At 44.4% G+C, this 21,130-nt stretch overlaps 1 protein-coding gene across 1 annotated transcript in view; it reads right to left on the bottom strand.

Moving 5' to 3' along the window:
• TMEM240 (transmembrane protein 240) overlaps nucleotides 1-21,130 on the bottom strand; it is a 57,085-nt gene that overhangs the window by 16,619 nt on the left and 19,336 nt on the right. The window contains exon 3 of the mRNA XM_033921262.1: nucleotides 6,060-6,268. Within this exon, the coding sequence (XP_033777153.1) occupies nucleotides 6,060-6,268 (209 nt within the window). The remainder of the gene's footprint in view (nucleotides 1-6,059; nucleotides 6,269-21,130) is intronic.

Here is a 21,130-nt window from a genome sequence, read left to right as displayed (position 1 = left end):
CTTATTTTAGTGTTCCTGTAAACCGTGCCGAGCTCTATCTTTATGGAGAGGATGCGGTATATAAGCTTAAGGTTTAGTTTAGTTAGTTTAAAGTAGAGTGGAGCGTGGAGAGGAAGACGAAGTGCCAGCACCCCCCCCCCCCCCCGCAAAGATGGCGCCCGGGGTGGTCTGCCCTCCCACCCCCCTCACTATGCCACTGCACAGAAGGGCAAATTCTTGCAATTGCAAGACCAGCTGCCTACAAAGTGCTCGTACCAGATTTTCTGTCCAAAACGGTTATCGGTATAAAAACAAAATTTCAGGAGCTGTTAATCTGGTTTACGAAATGGCCGATCTGAAGACTTTTTATCCGTGAGTGTGAAGGGGTGTCTATGGACGCGGTGTGGAGCAGCTGAGATGCCCTAAGCAGGAGGAGAGGCGGATGGCAGTTTCCGACTTCAGCTCAACAGCCTCTGTTCCTGACAGATGTGGCCTTTTCAAGCTGCTATTTTCCTGACATCACTCAACGTGACGGACAGGCCTTCTCCTCTGTGCTCTTACGCGCCGCTGTCTAAGCAGCTGAAAACCATGTGACGCTCAAGGTGATGGATTGCTGCCCCACAGTACAGCCCATATTGACAAGCTTTTAGCTAACAGGAAATTTATTCTTCCCAGCTGGGCCTTATTTCTCAGCTCCAATTTGCATATCAGACCCAGAAGAAGGCCAGCATATTCACAGGCATAGCGGTAGATCAAGCTACGGTGTAAATAAATTATAGACTCCTTAAGATTCCTTAAAAAGAATTAAAAATTCTCTTTATTTGACAGCTTGATCTCTAATGGCAGTACCACAAGATTACCACTACGGGTCAAAGGGGGTTTGAACCCGGGCCCAAACAGAGCAGGAATGACTGGGCACAGGTACACGTCCTCCTTTCTGCTTCCCTGCTCCATCCCCCCTCCCCTCACTGCCACGCATGCGTGCTGCTTCCCTTCCCCCATACCTCTGCAACGTTCCTGGCACGAGCAACAACCCCCAGCCCGCTGTTGCGCCGGCATCGCCTCTTCCTCTGATGTCACTTCCTGGATCCGCACCTGGGAAGTGACATCAGAAGAAGATCCGACGCTGGGGTTTGCTGCTCGTGCCAGGAAATTTACAGAGTTACGGAGGAAAGGAAGCGGCGCGTGGCAGGAGGGTGCGGGGAAAGAGCGTGTGGAGGTGGGAGGTGGGGGAGGGGCGCCTCTCACCCTCGCTATGCCACTTCTACTCCCACTACAATATCAGGAACCCCTGAAAATCCAGCGGTGGGATTGTGAGGGGCAGTCGAGAGCTGTTTGTCTGCAAGGGGAGTTAGGGGGAGGTGGGCTTTTATGTTTGGGGTGTCATTGGGAATGGGGTGTTGTGAGTGTGTCTGGTAAAGGGGAGAACATGTGCTGGTATTGGGGAAACATCTGGGAGTGAGGGTGATCAATGCAGCCAAGAACAACGATTTAAAAAAGTTGCTTCCACTCACAAGTGGGGGAGAGCAGGACACTCTTTTTTTTCTCGCTTTAAAATCACTGCTTCATTTAGACCAGGGGTGTCAAAGTCCCTCCTCGAGGGCCGCAATCCACTCGGGTTTTCAGGATTTCCCCAATGAATATGCATGTGATCTATTTGCATGCACTGCTTTCATTGTATGCTAATAGATCTCATGCATATTCATTGGGGAAATCCTGAAGACCCGACTGGATTGTGGCCCTCGAGGAGGGACTTTGACACCCCTGATCTAGACATACTATATGGACATACAGGGTATTTTACAAAAGGCTCTACGTACGATGAAGCCTTTTATAAAATAATGGGGGAACTGTGACTGTTCTGACCTGGACGTCTCAATTTCCAACTCAATGTTCTATGTGAAATTGAGCTGTAATGGTTGTTCAGGACCTTTAAATAAGGTGACTTTCCTACACTAAGGTCCAAATCATTAAGCTATTTCCCGGCCACAGAGCGGGAGAAACACCTTCGTGAATCAAGTCCTAAGTCATTAAAGAGGGAGTGGAGTATAAAGGACAGGCTCAAGGTAATCTCTCTGAATCTGTGCAGAGTTCTGCCTGACAAGCCAGCAGCTCTAGCGGGAATCCTGTCACAATCGGCTGCTTTCTCCTCAAGGACACTGGAAAAGAACCAAATGTAATTCATTTTTTTTAGAAGCCTTTTCATTATCAACATCAAAGCGATATGATGGGGCAGCATCTGCCAGAATGTTTCTTTCAGTTGGTCAAGTTCATCTGCAGCCCTTTGGGAGATTTCATGCCTTAGGCTCTGGCTGTCAGGGTCGTACTGACCCCATCTGGCAGTCAGATACCACTGCAGGAAAACCAACCCAGAGCTTGTCAATCTGTGCACTCTAAGATATGTTCCTGCAGCAGCCAGAGACCCTGTAACTCTCAAATCTCCTGAGCAGGCTTCAGTGGGGACTGTAATGAGAAATTAATTGAATTTTAATGGAAATGTAGAAAATGAGTCAATCAACTTTCCTCATTATAATTTTTTATCGGTTTGCAAATGAATGATTTTTTTTTTTTTTTTTTAAATTAGACTGAGCTACACAGATGTGTGTTACAGTGGAAGTTAAGGGGACACTAATACTTTCCTAATAGGTTTTGCATAAAAGTACCCTTTCCTTTCTTGAAAGTTTGACAAGTAAGACCAGATTTCAGATGCTAGTCTCCATAGGCAGGACACAAGGCTGGGGGCAATTGTCCTGTGCACCCCATGCCACTGGAGGCTCTATACCTGTCCAAAATAGCAGGAAATTTTTTTTTCACTCAAGAGAACAGTTAAGCTCTGGAACGCATTGCCAGAGGTTATGGTAAGAGCGGATAGCATAGCTGGTTTTAAGAAAGGTTTGGACAAGTTCCTGGAGGAAAAGTCCATAGTCTGTTATTGAGAAAGACATGGGGGAAGCCACTGCTTGCCCTGGATCGGTAGCATGGAATGTTGCTACACTTTTGGGTTCTGGAATCTTTAGTTACACTTTGGGATTCCAGAATCTTGCTATTCTTTAGGATTCTGAATGGAATGTTGCTACTCCTTGGGTTTTGGCCAGGTACTAGTGACTGTGAGGATGGGCCATTGGTCTGACCCAGTATGGCTGTTCTTATGTTTCCAAGTACCTTTCTTATTTCTAATCTTAATGTATATTTTCTGTAAACCGCTTAGAACCTAACGGATGTAGCGGTATATAAGAAACAAATTACATTACATTACATTACAATCTCAGCTCTGGAATCTTGCGATTCTTTGACATGCTGGAATGTTGCTACTCTTTGGGGTTCCGGAATCTTGCTATTCTTTAGGATTCTGAATGGAATGTTGCTACTCCTTGGGTTTTGGCCAGGTACTAGTGACCGTGAGGATGGGCCATTGGTCTGACCCAGTATGGCTGTTCTTATGTGTGCCAAGTATAGGGCAATCAACCCATTGTGCTATCACTGATGAGGCACTGTGGAATGAGGCATTATGACATCACAATCTCAGCTCTGGAATCTTGCGATTCTTTGACATGCTGGAATGTTGCTACTCTTTGGGGTTCCGGAATCTTGCTATTCTTTAGGATTCTGAATGGAATGTTGCTACTCCTTGGGTTTTGGCCAGGTACTAGTGACCGTGAGGATGGGCCATTGGTCTGACCCAGTATGGCTGTTCTTATGTGTGCCAAGTATAGGGCAATCAACCCATTGTGCTATCACTGATGAGGCACTGTGAAATGAGGCATTATGACATCACAATCTCAGCTCTGGAATCTTGCGATTCTTTGACATGCTGGAATGTTGCTACTCTTTGGGGTTCCGGAATCTTGCTATTCTTTAGGATTCTGAATGGAATGTTGCTACTCCTTGGGTTTTGGCCAGGTACTAGTGACCTGGATTGGCCACCGTGAGAATGGGGGCTACTGGGCTTGATGGAATATTGGTCTGACCTAGTAAGGCTAGTCTTATGTTCTTAAGTGAAGCTTGACAGCTGGCTTTGGGGCCCCTCCCAAATTGCTGCCTTGGGCTCCTGCATTTCTACCTCCAGCCCTAACAGGGGATGGTGTGGAAGGGATCACCCCATAGATATCAAAGGGCATAGTCCCAAAACTAGCAGAATCTGGTGCATTTAGCTCAGGTATTTGGTACCTTCAAAATTTGGCACCTTTAGGCTAGTGTTCTTCAATGCAAGGCCCGAGGGTTGGCCCACATTGTCATTCTGCCTCTTTACCCAGAACAGAACAGAAAGGGAAAAGTGGATGTGGGTAGAGACACAGGCTCGAAGGACAAGGCATTTCTCTACAGACAAAAGAGAATGCATTTGGAAATGCTCACAACCTTAGGGATACTTGAGGACACCGCCCCCCCCCCCCCCCCAATGAAGTTTGAAGGTGGGCTGGTGGGAATGAAGGTCATTGACATATACTGGTCAGCAGTGTCATGATCCTGCATGGGAAGATATTTGGTGGCTCTCCTTTAGCTGATTACAATTATTGAAGACTTAGATAGTGGCTTAGATAGTGGCTTAGATAGTGACTTAGATAGTGGCTTAGATAGTGGCTTAGATAGTGGCTTAGATAGTGGCTTAGATAGTGGCTTAGATAGTGACTTAGATAGTGGCTTAGATAGTGGCTTAGATAGTGGCTTAGATAGTGGCTTAGATAGTGGCTTAGATAGTGACTTAGATAGTGGCTTAGATAGTGACTTAGATAGTGACTTAGATAGTGGCTTAGATAGTGACTTAGATAGTGGCTTAGATAGTGGCTTAGATAGTGGCTTAGATAGTGACTTAGATAGTGGCTTAGATAGTGGCTTAGATAGTGACTTAGATAGTGGCTTAGATAGTGGCTTAGATAGTGGCTTAGATAGTGGCTTAGATAGTGACTTAGATAGTGGCTTATATTACCTATACCCTACTTTGAGTCTGTTGGCAAATAGAAAGCAATTGCTGAAATCCACTGACACTTAAGGCACACGTTTTCCAGGCGCAAGTCAGATATTGATTCCGCCCTCTACAAAAAAAGCCTAGAGGACTACACCAAAATCTTGTCTCTTGCAGCTGATACTTTAGAATCTAAATCACAATTTTGCATGAGGTAAAAAACTCTTAATAGTTTATAAATCTTTCCTTAATTGCTTCTGATAATTTCAGCTCTACACAGCTGAAAGCAGTGCAACATGCAGAAAGTGTAAAACTATCTAAAGTTCACTTTCTGCATGTTGCACTACTTTCGGTGTCAGGTCAAAAGCGCGCCGGGACAAAGGCGCGCCCAGACAATTGAGCACAGCGCGGAGGCGCGCGCCGCTCAAAATTACTGTTTTTAGGGTTCCGACGGGGGTGTGTGGGGGGAACCCCCCCACACTTTACTTAATAGACATCGTGCCACATTGTGGGGGCGTTGTGGGGGGTTTGGGGGATTGTAACCCCCCCACATTTTACTGAAAACTTCACTTTTTCCCTGTTTTTAGGGAAAAAGTTAAGTTTACAGTAAAATGTAGAGGGTTACAACCCCCCAAACTCCCCATAACGCCGGCGCGATGTCTATTAAGTAAAGTGGGGGGGTTCCCCAACAAAACCTCCCGTCGGAGCCCTTAAAAACAGTAATTTTGAGCGGCTTGCGCCTCCGCGCTGCGCTCAATTGTCCGGGCGCGCCTTTGTCTTTCGCGCCGTTGTCTATGAACCCTGCTTTCAGCCGTGTATAGCTGAAATTATCAGAAGCAATTAAGGAAAGATTTATAAACTATAACGAGTTTTACCTTATGCAAAGTTGTCATTTCTTTAATAAGACATTAACAATTTTTTCTGCGGCCCTCCAAGTACCTACAAATCCAAAATGCGGCCCCGCAAAGAGTTTGACTTTGAGAACACTGGGTTAGATGGACTTGAGTGCTTGTCTATTTTCATTATTATTATTATTTTTTTTTTTTTTTTTTTAGTGGAGAGCGGTTTATCACACCGAATCAAATCTATGTATCAGGATTACTCCTCTCACACAATGCACACTTGTTTATGTGACGCTGCAAAACAAAATCAGCTTGCTATAGGAAGGATTTCAGCTTACCGTACGGCCGACTCGTCCTCCATGCTCGGACAGCATAGTGAAGCACCCCATCCATCCAGACCAGGAACCAGCTTATACAGAAGCCCAGCAGAAGTCCCAGCATCAAGTCAATCTCTTGCTTGGTAACGTTATCAGTCACAAAGTAATTCTCGGAGGAGTCCACCACTGACTGGTCTCCGTCATAAGGAATAACATAATGAATGTGATGCCTGCAAGGAAATGGAAAAGCACTCTTATAGAAGGGGAAAGAAAAAAAAAAAAAGACACCCTCACTTTGCGAAGGGGAACAGTTTATGCGGGACTGTACACATTATATGCAGATATTTTCACTGTCCCTAGTGGGCTTCGTCCTTTTTTTCAGATCCAAAGATGGAATGAGCAAAAGAGGACATTGTCAGTAAATCTGAGTGAATTGTAATATGAATAAAACGTACAACACGTAATCAGAATGACATAATCATTGCTGGCAATTAGACACTTCTTAGCCTGCCAGTCTTCCCAATTGCCCCCACCTGCCTTGTCACTGCAGACCCTAATCAGTCGTGGTTTCTCTCCTTCTCTGGCCCTTACTGCTACCCTTTGCTTCCCCTCCCTTTAGTCTTTCCCCTTCTTCCTTGTGTGTTATTATAATTTCTTCCCTCTTGTTTTTTGTTTTTTTTTACATTTCTCTGTGTCCTCTTACCCCCTAGTGTTTTCCTAGAGAATGACATGGGGACAAATTTGTCCCTGCAGGAACTCGATTTCCCTGCTCCCATGAGTTTTGTCGCTGTCCCTGCCCCCACCCTATTCCCGTAAGCTCTGCCTTAACCACACAAGCCTCGAACACTTCTGATTTTAAAGTGTTTGAGGCTTGTGCAGATGAGGACGGAGCTTAGGCATTGGTGGAATGAGGCATTATGACATCACTAGCTGAGCTCTAGAATGTTGCTACTTAGGATGTTAAAGTGTTTGAGGCTTGTGCAGATGAGGACGGAGCTTAGGCATTGGTGGAATGAGGCATTATGACATCACAAGCTGAGCTCTAGAATGTTGCTACTTATGATTTTAAAGTGTTTGAGGCTTGTGCAGATGAGGACGGAGCTTAGGCATTGGTGGAATGAGGCATTATGACATCACAATCTGAGCTCTAGAATGTTGCTACTTATGATTTTAAAGTATCTGAGGCTTGGCCAGATGAGGATACAGCTTGGAGGAATGGGGCAGGGACAGGAAAAGAACTCGCTGGGACAGGATGGGAAAATGAGCTCCCATGGGGATGGGGAAAAATTTGACCCCCCCCCCCCCCGTGTCATTCTCTATTCCAAAGTGACAAACCATTGCTTTGAATCACATGGAAGCCTGTCAAGCATTTGAACGTTTGCGTCCTTTCCCCTTCTTATTTCCATCGCTTTCCACATTTAGGAGCCTAAGAAAACCTATGCTACGATGCTGATCCCTCTCTCCTCCCAATCTTAAAATGAATATATCCAGAAATGGTTCCAAGTTAAATAGCCAACCTCTCTCCCATCAGCAGCCACTTCAATAGCTTTAATTAAATTCTAATACTTAGCTTAAGTCATCTGTTATGTAAAAGATCTGATAAAAGGAACACGGTAGAAGGTTTTAATTTTCTGATAATGCTGTGGTTGCAGATTTTCTGAGACGGTTTCCTCTACAGCAGTAGAAATTCTTGTGTCTCTCTACGCTCAAAACCAAGGAAAGAGATTATATTTATTTATAGAATGCATTTATTAACTGCTTTTTCATGAAGAGATTCACCTAAAGTGGCTTACTTTATGGAATTCTCTCCCTCAATACATCCGCGATGAACTTCATCTACCCAAATTCAAGATCCATCTTAAAACTTATCTATTTCAAGATGCCTTTGATAAATCTTAATTTATCAGATACTCTAAGAAACCAACTTTCTTCAGTATGCATCACTTTTTCCATGCACCCTCATCCTTCATGTTTTTTCCCATTCCTCTATCTCATTTTCCTCTAACAATTATGTAACTTTTCTTCTCCTCCCAACTTACCCTCACTGTCTAGTCTGTCTGTAAGTGTCATATATGTTTACCCTAATTATTCATACACACCCCCACTATTTCTTTCTAATCTATATTAAAAATTTTATTGTTAACCGGTCAGATATTTGTTTTATGATCGGGATATTAAAAACTAATAAACTTGGAACTTGGATTGAATAGTAATCAGGTGCTCTTAGGTATTTGTCCCTATCTGTCCCAGCATGCTCACAATCTAACTAAGGCAATTGGGGCATTTGAGAGTTAAGTGACTTGCCCCGAGTCACAGGAAGCAGGCTGGGATTGAACTCGCACCACAAGGCCACACTCCACCTGGGATGATTTTGTGGTGCAGTGGTTAAAGCTATAGCTTCTGCACCCTGAGGTGGTGGGTTCAAACCCACGCTGCTCCTTGTGACCCTGGGCAAGTCACTTAATCCCCCCATTGCCCATAGGTACACTAGATAGATTGTGAGCCCACCAGGACAGACAAGGAAAAGCTGAACTTCTTGCAGTACAAAGCACTTCAAATAAGAACATAAGCAGTGCCTCCGTCGGGTCAGACCCTAGGTCCATCCTGCCCGGCAGTCTGCTCCCGCGGCGGCCCAAACAGGTCACGACCTGTCTGATCTCCAGAAGGGGTCCCCTTGCCACCTTGGTTTCCCATTTAAGTCCTAGCTTCCCATCGAAGTCCTAACCCTCCGGTCTTGCACATGCACGACCTGGTTGGGTTTCTATACTTATTACCTGGTTAGCTTTCTATACCTGTGATACATCCCAGCACCTCTCTCAATATCCCACGATCCCTTTATCCCTCAGGAATCCGTCCAATCCCTGTTTGAATCCTTGTACCGTACTCTGCCTGATCACTTTCTCCGGTAGCGCATTCCAAGTGTCCACGACCCTTTGGGTGAAAAAAAACTTCCTTGCATTTGTTTTGAACCTATCTCCCTTCAGTTTCTCCGAATGCCCCCTCGTACCTGTTGTCCCCTTCAGTCCGAAGAATCTGTCCCTATCCACCCTCTCCATGCCCCTCATGATCTTGAAGGTCTCTATCATATCTCCCCTGAGCCTCCTTTTTTCCAGAGAGAAGAGCCCCAGCCTATCCAACCTCTCGGCGTATGGGCAGTGTTCCAGCCCTTTTACCAGTTTCGTTGCTCTCCTTTGGACTCTCTCAAGTCCTTCTTGAGGTACGGCGACCAATACTGAACGCAGTATTCCAGATGTGGACGCACCATCGCTCGATACAATGGCATGATGACTTCCCGCGTCCTGGTTGTTATGCCCTTCTTTATGATGCCCAGCATCCTGTTGGCTTTTTTCGAGGCTGCTGCGCACTGTGCAGATGGCTTCAGTGATGCATCCACCAGCACACCCAAGTCTCTCTTTAGACTGCTGTCTCCCAACAATGCCCCCCCCAATTTGTAGTTGAACAATGGATTCTTTTTCCCTATATGCATGACCTTACATTTTTCCACGTTAAAGCGCATTTGCCATTTGTTTGCCCAGTTTTCCAGCTTGTCCAGGTCCCTTTGCAGGTCCTCACACTCCTCCCTGGACCTAACTCTGCCGCACAGTTTGGTATCGTCTGCAAATTTTATAACCTTGCACTTTGCCTCCTTTTCTAGGTCATTGATGAATATGTTGAAGAGTAACGGCCCCAGCACCGATCCCTGTGGCACACCGCTCGTGACTCCCCGCCAGTCAGAATATTGGCCCTTTACTCCGACCCTCTGCAGTCTACCCGACAACCAGTGCTTGATCCATCTGTGCACATCCCCTCCCACCCCGTGGTTCCACAGCTTCCTAAGCAGCCTTTCATGTGGCACCTTGTCGAAAGCCTTTTGAAAATCGAGGTAAATGATGTCTATGGGTTCCCCATTGTCCACCCGACTGCTTATTCCCTCAAAGAAGTACAGAAGGTTCGTTAGGCATGACCTTCCCTTACAGAATCCGTGCTGGCTTGTTCTCAGTAGGCCATTTCTCTCGATGTGCTCGCAAATGCCGTCCTTGATCATAGCTTCCACCATTTTCCCTATTATTGAAGTCAGGCTCACCGGCCTGTAGTTCCCGGGGTCACCCCTCGATCCCTTCTTGAAGATGGGTGTGACATTCGCCAATTTCCAGTCCTCTGGTACCTCTCCAGTTTTCAAGGATAGGTTGCAAACATGTTGGATTGTGCCCGCTATTTCTTGTCTTAGTTCCTTCAGAACCCTTGGGTGGATCCCATCTGGGCCAGGTGATTTGCCGCATTTTAACCTGTCTATCTGCTTGAGGACATCCTCCTTACTTACCTCTATGTGTTCCAATTTTTCAGCCTGTTCCCCACTTATGAGCTCCTCTGAGTCCGGTATATTAGATGTGTCTTTTCTCGTGAAAACCGACGAGAAGAACGTGTTCAACCTCTCAGCTACCTCTTTATCCTCCTTAATCACTCCCTTCCTATCCCCATCATCCAACGGCCCCACCTCCTCTCTCGCTGGTCGCTTCCCCTTAACGTAACTGAAGAATGCCTTGAAGTTTTTCGCCTCCCTGGCCAGCCCCTCTTCGTATTTCCCTTTTGCTTTTCTAACCTCTCGGTGGCATTCCTTTTGGCATTTCCTGTGCGCCTGGTGATTTTCCTCCATTGGGTCCTTTTTCCATCTCCGGAAGGATACTTTTTTTTGTCATTTATTGCCCTCTTTACTTCTGTTGACATCCAAACCGGGTCCTTTGACCGCTTGTTCTTGCAGCCTTTCCTTGAAACTGGGGACGTACATTCTCTATGCTTCCTGCAGGGTGTCCCTGAATAGGGTCCAGGCGCTTCCCACAGTCTCCATCCTAAAGATGTTTCTGAGCTTCCTCCCCACCATTTTCCTCATAGCAACATAGTTCCCTTTACTGAAGTTGAGCGCAGTTGTTGCGGTCCTCCTTACTATGGGGGTCCCCCTTTCTAATGTGAATCTGATCATGTTGTGGTCACTGTTGCCTAGTGGTCCTCCCACTTCTACCTCTCTTGCAGGCCCCCCTAATCCGTTTAGGATGAGGTCAAGAGTAGCACCCCCTCGCGTCGGTTCTTTGACTAGTTGCTCCATGAAGCAGTCCCTCACGGCTTCTACAAATCCTGTTTCCCTAGTGCAGTTTAATTTGCTATGCCTTCCTCCCAACGGTTTACATGAATTTATTCAGGTGCTCAAGCATTTTTCCATGTCTGTCCTGATGGGCTCACAATCTATCTAACGTACCTGGGGCAATGGGGGGATTAAGTGACTTTCCCAGGGTCGCAAGGAGCAGCCTGGGTTTGAACCCACAACCTCAGGGTGTTGAGGCTGTAGATTTAAACACTGCGCCACTCTAGAAATAAAAATGTAGTAAAAGTTAGCCAAGTCTAGGCCAATCAAGCCATTGTGACATCACTGATGAGGTTGGCTCTTAGGGATTGGTGGAATGAGGCATTATGATGTCACAATACCAGCTCTGGTTATCAGAGGCTGAAACTTTTCACACTATTTATTCAATTTTCTATACTGTTCTCCCAGGGTGGCTCAGAATAGTTTACATGAATTTATTCAGGTACTCAAGCATTTTTCCCAGTCTGTCCCGGCAGGCTCACAATCAAGCTAATGTACCTGGGGCAATGGGGGGGATTAAGTGACTTGCCCAGGGTCACAAGGAAAAGTCTGGGCTTGAACCCACAACCTCAGGGTGTTGAGGCTGTAGATTTAAACACTGCGCCACTCTAGAAATCAAAATGTAGTAAAAGTGAGCCAAGTATAGGTCAATCAAGCCCTTGTGACTTCACTGATGAGGTTGGCTCTTAGGGATTGGTGGAATGAGGCATTATGATGTCACAATACCAGCTCTGGTTATCAGAGGCTGAAACTTTTCACACTATTTATTTATTCAATTTTCTATACTGTTCTCCCAGGGGAGCTCAGAACGGTTTACATGAATTTATTCAGGTACTCAAGCATGTTTCCCTGTCTATTCTGGTGGGCTCACATTCTACCTAATGTACCTGGGGCAATGGGGGATAAAGTGACTTGACCAGGGTCCCAAGGAGCAGTGTGAGTTTGAACCCACAACTTCAGGGTGCTGAGGCTGTAGCTTGGTTTGACATCACTCGATTCCCCATTTCACCGATTGCATGTGCCCTACCTAAGCTGCAACACAGGAGCACATATCAAAATCGGTTTTGTTCTTTACTCAAATGCAACATGATTTGGTGACCCTTTCTCTTTACATCAAATAAAATTTGATATCACTATGCTTTCTGAGAAAGAGGCAGATCTGTGCCTCTGGAAAGAGACCTGGTAGTTCTTTTGCAGTGGAAAAGAATGATGTCATCTAATTCACCAGATGGCATTCTATAGCCAAATAAAAAAACGCAGAAGACGCAGCCAGTGGGCAAATGAACAGCACATATCCTCCAAGAGAAACACATTTAGAAACATTTGGGAGCGTTCTGTAATGTCATTTCCTTCACACATACAGGAAACATTGTTCAAATATTCAAAACACTAGGTGTAAAGGTGGTACAATCCAAAAATGTGCATGCATCCCAAAACATAGACACCTTTCATTCTGAGTGAAGCAGCTCGTGTTTTGTTGGGTTTCGATTTGTTTGGCGGGGGGGTGCCAAGGAGGGAAGTTTAAGAAACAGAATGCTTTTGAGATTGTGAAAGCAGCTTAGAAACTGTTTCAATATAAAGGGGGGTCTGTGACAGATTAAGGGGTTTCCATTACCACCAGGCAGCAGGGAGCGTTAACTAGAGGGGTGAACTACAGGTCCCAGAGTGCCCTGCACTTTAGAAGCTCACTGCTGAGTCAGAGGGGTGGGACTCAGGCAGGAAGGAGTACTTCTGTTCCAGACCAGAATCAATCAGGGATGTCCCTGAGAAAGAGAAACTCCCGGGTTCCCTAGAGATAGGCTAAGGCAGAGCCTTGGGAACCAGAAGGGTAAGCCAACACTTTTTGTGTGAGACAAACATATCAAAAAGAAAGATTTTTCTTTATGTGAAACTGTGTCCTCAATATATTTTCTCCTGGAAGTCCAGGCCAGCCTGCCACAGGGTCCTTTTACTACACTGTGGTAATAAATGGTTTTAGTGCGCCTCGATACTGTGGATAAAATGAGGAAGGACCTAGCAAAACTTGAAGAATGGTCTAGAATTTGGCAGCTAAGATGTAATGTTAAGATATGCACCCCAGGGAACGGTACAGTTTAAGACAGGGGTGTCCAATGTCGGTCCTTGAGGGCTGCAATCCAGTCGGGTTTTCAGGATTTCCCCAATGAATATGCATGAGATCTATGTGCATGCACTGCTTTCAATGCATATTCATTGGGGAAATCCTGAAAACCCGACTGGATTGCGGCCCTCGAGGACCGACATTGGACACCCCTGGTTTAAGAGGTGAAGAACTTTTGTACACAAAAGAGGAGCGGAACTTGGGTGTGACAGTGTGTGATGATCTTAAGATGGCAAAAGCTAGAAGGATGCTTGGGTGCATAAGGAGAGAAATGGCCAGTCGGAAAAAGGAGGAATTGATGCCCCTGTATAAAAGACTTTGGTGAGAATTCTATAATTCTAATAAGAATACACAAAGTTCCTGCTGGTTTTTGTTCCCTTCAGCAAAAGCAAGTTGTAATAAGAGATTTTTACGAATCATTCGACGAGCTCTATGGGAAAGATTTTGAATATATGGATTCCAAATTTTCAAGAAATACCTAGTTCTTCTAGGAAATTTACAAACCTCCCAGACCTCAAATAAAATTAGCCGATGGAATTGGTTCCTCCAATGCCAAAAACTAGGAGGATCTTTCTGTAACCGATATTGTCGAATACACTTATGACCATTCAAGCATGCCTTCTGAAATAAAATATTTCTTTCTAATCCAAAAAACCCCACAAGCAGCAGCTTTACCAAATATTACCCCCCTTACAGATTCCACTAATTGAATATTCCATAAAGCACCTAAAAATAATAAGACGGCAGACCAAAATGATTTAATAAGAGGACATTGCCACAATACATGAGATAAAGTATGTGGGTCTTTCTCGCATTTGATACAAATAGGAGAATTTACTAGACCTGCATGAAATGCTTGTACTTGTGAGAAATAAGCCCTATGCAACACTCTAGACCAGGGGTAGGGAACTCCGGTCCTCGAGAGCCGTAATCCAGTCGGGTTTTCAGGATTTCCCCAATGAATATGCATGAGATCTATTTGCATGCACTGCTTTCAATGCATATTCATTGGGGAAATCCTGAAAACCCGACTGGAATATGGCTCTCGAGGACCGGAGTTCCCTACCCCTGATCTATACGTACATTCTCTCCATATAACCTTTAACAATTTTGGATATACGATAAATAGCTTGACTAAAATCTTGTAGAGAAATCTGCATCCCCAATTCATCACACCATTTTTGTATAATAGTTGCTTCACGTCACTCCTAGCGTAAAAGCCCTATGATTACCAACTGGATCCAGATTTGCCTGACAGATTTGATCCAGTCCTGGATTTACCCCATTGCATGCTTTAGTTAGTCCAATAAAATGGTATCACCTGAATTCTTTTTGGTTTTTACTTCTACATATTATCTTTAAGCGTGGACTAACATCATTTCTCTCCTAAGATAAAGCAAGACAACAGCATAAACCCAGAACTGGATCAACTCTGTCAGGTGAATCTGGATCCAATGAGCCATCTAAGGCCCAATTCCTTAAGCCTTTTTTTTTAAATCTCCCATTGTCACAAAAATTTTTAAAACTCAGAGGTCCCCTGACATCAGCTTTTATCCCATAATCACTATTTCTTTGGAAGAAACCCCAAGAGGCGTCAGCGATCCAGCTGTCTATTCACTCCTTGGTCCTTGCCCTCCTAAGGCTCTGATTTCTCTTGGCTCCCGAGTGTGCTCTTGCTAAGGACAGAACAGCAACCAAAACCTTGTTTGCTCCTGTCCGTCAAACGGTGCAAGATTAGGCATTGCATGAGGGCACTGCCGCAGACGCTCCGGCACTGCAGCAGAAATGCAGTTCCTGCTCCAAACACAGGTCTGCTGAAAAGGGTCTGGCTCTCTGGATTTAACCAGTGTGTTCCCTGGCAGACTTCCTCCATTTATGGATAGATAATTCAGCACTGAACTCTGAATATGCATGAGGCATCGATTTAGGGATAATTGCATCTCCAAAGCATCCAAATATTTACATAAACAAAGCATCTTGAGAGAGAAATATGTTTTAAGAGCAGATGTAAATTTAGAAATGATTTAGTGCAGGGCACCTGCAGATCAGGACCAGCTAGAGGTTACGAAGACAGCAAAATGTGCAGGAAGAAAGGGGTCCCCCATCCCCCTAAAGCAGCTTTGGCAAGACTGAATTCTGTCTCTCTTCATCGGCCTCACCCTGGGTATTCCAAAGTATTCTCACACTTAAAAATGTACATACACTGGTAGGGAGAGACTCAGGGTCTTTTGAAGCCCTAAACACTCATGTTTAGCAACATCCTTTAAGTGGAGGAGTGGCCTCGTGACATCTTCATGTCATTCTTTAAGGAGAGAGGGAAGAATCAGAGTATGAATAGCCACAACCACTGACCCACAAGCTTTGCTTTGAAGAATGCTGGTGTAGAAGGACCAAGGTTGAGTAGCAACATTCCAGAGCTGAGATTGTGATGTCATAATGCCTCATTCCACCAGTGCCTAAGAGCCAATCACATCAGTGATGTCACAATGGCTTCATTATCCTTGGCTCCCATAAGAATCAGAGTATGAATGGCCACAACCACTGATCTGCAAGCTTTGCTCTGAAGAATGCTGGTGTAGAAGGATCGAGGTTGAAATAGACACTAGAAAATGACATGGGATTATTTCCCGCGGTTATCCGCGGGGACGGGAACGGTGATGAATTTTGTCACCGTGTCATTCTCTAGTTGTGAGTTTGATTCCCTTTGCAGCTCCTTGTGACTCTGGGCAAGTCACTTAGGGGCATGATTCTCTTTAGGATGCCAATTGCGTGTCAATCATGAATTGGCATCCTAAAGGTGAGCCGGTTGATGTAGTGAATCTAGATTTTGACAACGTTCCTCATGAGAAGCTCCTGAGAAAATTAAAGAGTCATGGGACAGGCGGCAATGTTCAGTTGTGGATTAGAAATTGGTTATCAGATAGAAAACATAAGGTAGGGTTAAATGGCTATTTTTCTCAATGGAGGAGGGTAAATAGTGGAAACATAGAAGATGACGGCAGAAAAGGGCTACAGCCCATCAAGTCTGCCCACTCTGCTTACCCACCTCCTGTCTATGCCCTAATGACCCAATTTTCTTATCTTGACCCTCGTAGGGATCCCACATGGGTATCCCATTTATTCTTAAAGTCTGGCACGCTGTCTGCCTCGATCACCTGCACTGGAAGCTTGTTCCAATGATCAACCACTCTCTCTGTGAAGAAATACTTTCTGGTGTCGCCATGAAATTTTCCGCCCCTGAGTTTGAGCGGGTGCCCTCTTGTGGCCGAGGGTCCCTTGAGAAAGAAAATATCATCTTCCACTTCGACACGTCCCGTGAGGTACTTAAATAATTCGATCATGTCTCCCTACGTTCCTTGAGAGTGTAGAGCTGCAATTTGTTCAGTCTCTCTTCGTACGAGAGACCCTTGAGCCCCGAGATCATCCTGGTGGCCGTCCGCTGAACCGATTCAATTCTGCACACATCTTTACTGTAATGTGGCCTCCAGAATTGCACACAGTACTCCAGATGAGGTCTCACCATGACCCTGTACAACAGCATTATGACTTCAGGCTTTCGGCTGACAAGTGAGTTGCAAATTTGCAGATGACACGAAACTGTTGAAAGTTGTTAAAATTCACGCAGACTGTGAAAAATTGCAGGAAGACCTTGGGAAATTGGAAGGCTGGGCATCCAAATGGCAGAGGAAATTTAATGTGGACAAATGCAAAATGGTGCGCGTTTGGAAAACTAACCCAAATCATAATTACCCGATGCTAGGGTCCACCTTGGGGATCAGCGCCCAAGAAAAAGATCTGGGTGTCGTAGATAATATGTTGAAACCTGCCTAATGTGCAGTGGCAGACAAAAAAGCAAACAAGATGCTAGCGATTATTAGAAAAGGAATGGAAAATAAGACTAAGGCCTAGATCAGGGGTAGGGAACTCTGGTCCTCAAGAGCCATATTCTCGAGGACCGGAGTTCCCTACCCCTGGCCTAGATTCACTAACCTGTCCAAGGCAGGCTGACTGATTCACAAATGGGGGTGATGCAAATGACCGCACGGATCGCTGGAGAGCAATCCTTGAACATGCAAAGACCATCTTCTTTGCCTGTAGATGGTCTGCGCATGCTCACCACGTGGGCACGCTGATCTGTCCTTATTGTAATAAATAAGGAGGACAGATTGAGACATCCAGGTTTTACTTCCATTGCTTTCAGCAGAAGTAAAACACGGATGTCTCAATCCGTCCTCCTTTTTCTGGAGTCATATGGTAACCCTACCTTAAGGGGCATCGATTTTTAAATTTTGGAGTGCTGATGCTGGGGTGATTTAGGAAAAGTGGAGGAACTGTTGGTGGAGCAATGACAGTTTTATTGAAAATGAACTAAAAAAAAAATGATAATGAGGAATTATGGTTTATAATATAAAATGATTGAAGGACTGATAATATTATTTGATAATATGTATTATTTGGAATGGAATTTTTAATTTATAACATTTTATTGAAGGAATCAAATAAATATACAATAATATAATACAATAAGCTATTCATTATAATTATATTCACAATTCTAATTTTTCCATACATATTTCTATCATTCCTCCAAATATATTTCCATATGACTTATTTCATACCTCTATACACTCCCCCTGTTCCCTTCCCCACTTCCCCTCCCCCCCAATTGTTTTTATTTATTCTGGGGGAGGGGAGGGAATAGGAGGGATGATAGTAATAGGTATGGAAATACTTGAATTGTATATTTGCTTAATTCATTAATTACAATGTTATAATAGGAATAGAATTTTTAAATATGTGATTTCATTTGTAAGGAATATCTTTATATATTATCTGAATGTATTTTCTTTTGTTCCTTCAATAAAAATGTTTAAACATAAAAAAATTCCATTTAGGGGAAGATAATGGGTAGGGGATGGAATTAAGGGGGGTGTAGATAAGATTGAATTAATTCATATGGAAATTATGTTTGAAAGAATGATTTAAATTTGTATGAAATTTATTGTAATTCTTATTGTATTGAATATAATTTTGTATTATCCCATTGTACTGATTATTTGATTCTTTCAATAAAAACTGTTATACATAAACATAAAAAAAAAAATAAACATTCTGTTTGGATTCCTTTAGTTTTATTTTCAGCATGAAATGAGCAGAACTAGAAATTTAATTGAAATTTCCTATATTGTTTCAAGCAAAAGCACGCGCCTACTCTGTATACTGCAGAAAGAGCCAAAGAGAAATCATAACCTTCTACTTAATGGAAAGAAAATGATTTGAAGTAAAGGAGCTCAGGGCAAGCTAAAAGCAAAATCAGTAACAAGCTGACTCCGGTGAGGAATCAAAGCCAAGGTAATATTTTAAGAAAACAAGGTAATGCTGTGCACAGGGAGATTCTCCACTAGTCAAGGAAGAAACTGGGCTGTGAAGGTTATTTCAGTTGAAGTCACACTTCAAATGTTCAGAACTATATGCCAGAAGTCAGCAGAAGTGTTTTAATGAAGGTGTTTAACTGTGTTTTCACATTTATACACAGATGAACCCTAATCTCAACCACAGCTGAACATTTAGGGGTGTAATTAGACTCTGGCTTAACATAATTTCTCCTAGGACAAGCAGGATGAGTCAGCCACATATGGGTGTTGTCCCAACAGCTCCCAATTTGCGGATAAGCTCTCCAATAGCTCAGAGAGATTTTTTTTTTTTCTCTCTCTCTCTCTCTCTCTGAGCACGTGCAGTGCCCGGGCCCCACTGGGCATGCCCGAGCCCTACCTATTTCCATTTCTTTTCATGCTATACCAGCTTAAATCATTTTTGTCTCCCACTGATTTTAGGGCAGTGTTGCAAAAGAGAATGACACGCTGACAGAATCTGTCCCCGTCCCCGTGGATAACCGCGGGAAACAATCCCGTGTCATTCTTTAGTGTCTATCTCAACCTCAGCCCTTCCACACCAGCTTTCGTCAATGCAAGGCTTGAGGACCAGTATCTGTGCCTATTCGTACTCTGATTCTTATGTGAGCCAAGTATAGGATAATGAAGCCATTGTGACATCACTGATGAGATTGGCTCTTAGGCATTAGTGGAATGAGGCTTTATGACATCACAATCTCAGGTCTGGAATGTTGCTACTCTTTGGGTTTCTGCCAGGTACTTGGGACCTGGGTTGGCCACTGCTGGAAACAGAATACTGGGCTTGAAGGACTTTGGTCTGTCCCAGTATAGCAATGCTTATAGTTTTATGTTCTAACTATCCCGTGTCATTCTTTAATGTTTATCTGAACCGTGGTACTTCTACACCAGCATTCTTCAAAGCAAGGCTTGAGGGTCAGTGGCTGTGGCCATTCATACTCTGATTCTTATGGGAGCCAAGGATAATGAAGCCATTGTGACATCACTGATGTGATTGGCTCTTAGGCACTGGTGGAATGAGGCATTATGACATCACAATATCTGCTCTGGATACCAGAGACTGTCATTCTGTAGTGTCTATCTCAACCTCAGTCCTTCTACACCAGCATTCTTCAAAGCAAGGCTTGAGGGTCAGTGGCTGGGCCCATTCATACTCTGATTCTTCCCTCTCTCCTTAAAGAGTGACAAGGAGATGGTTTCCTGCGGTTATCTGCAGGGATGGGAACGGTGGCAAATGCTGTCACCGTGTCATTCTCGTCTGATTTTATAATAGATCGACTATTGAAATTGAGGTTTACATGGGGCTACCAGATGCAATGATGAAGGTTTTGCCAATGATTTTTCATTTTATTTTTCACAAATTTGATATGCTGCCCATCGTACAGGGGTACTTCTAAGTGGTTTACAATTATAGTCTAATTAAAAAGAAGAGAGAGGCCAAAGTTACAGTCCAGTCTCTTTTGGGTGGGGAGCCATGTAGAGGAAAAGAGGAGGTCGGTGATGCGATTGAGGAGTTATGACTAAATGGAATCAGGGAGGGGGAATACCAGTCAACTGAAGTCCATAAACACTCTGGAATAGACAAGACTTAACCAATTTCTTGAGCTTGCATGACTTTTAACAAGCTGCTTGAGATGACTGTGGAAAGCAATGGCAAACCACCCTACTAAAAAGTCTGCTAAGAATTACACACAAGTGGCGGCCCCCATAAATCACTTTTGATTTGGTGTTTGCCAAAGAGAGCTGAACATACTATTCCTTTGTTCCCATTGACTACCTATAACGCCGATGACGCCAAACTGAATAATGTAGTGGGCAAATGCACAACAGACGAAGATTCAGTGCCCGACAACATGATGCACGACCTACTCCTACTGGAGCGATGGTCTAGGACATGGCAACTCAACTTCAATGCCAAAAAATGCAAAGTTATGCACCTGGGCAGCCAGAATCCATGCAAGTCTTATACCCTTAATGGCGAGATCCTAGCAAAAACGGTAGCAGAACGAGACTTGGGGGTAATCGTCAGTGAGGACATGAAGTCTGCCAATCAAGTGGAGCAGGCTTCGTCCAAGGCAAGACAAATCATGGGCTGCATACGAAGGGGTTTCGTCAGCCGTAAGGCGGAAGTCATTATGCCATTGTATAGATCCATGGTGAGGCCCCACCTGGAATACTGTGTGCAATTCTGGAGGCCGCATTATCGCAAGGATGTGCTGAGACTGGAGTCGGTGCAGAGAATGGCCACCCGGATGGTCTCGGGACTCAAGGATCTTCCGTACGAAGAACGGCTTGACAAATTACAGCTATACTCGCTCGAGGAGCGCAGAGAGAGGGGGGACATGATCGAGACGTTCAAGTATCTTACGGGCCGCATCGAGGCGGAGGAAGATATCTTCTTTTTCAAGGGTCCCACGACAACAAG

This window comes from Geotrypetes seraphini, chromosome 15 (genome assembly GCF_902459505.1).
Source record: "Geotrypetes seraphini chromosome 15, aGeoSer1.1, whole genome shotgun sequence".
NCBI classification, from domain to species: domain Eukaryota; kingdom Metazoa; phylum Chordata; class Amphibia; order Gymnophiona; family Dermophiidae; genus Geotrypetes; species Geotrypetes seraphini.
Note: the sequence above shows the minus strand (reverse complement) of the source record. Positions and strands in the feature narration are given on the sequence as shown.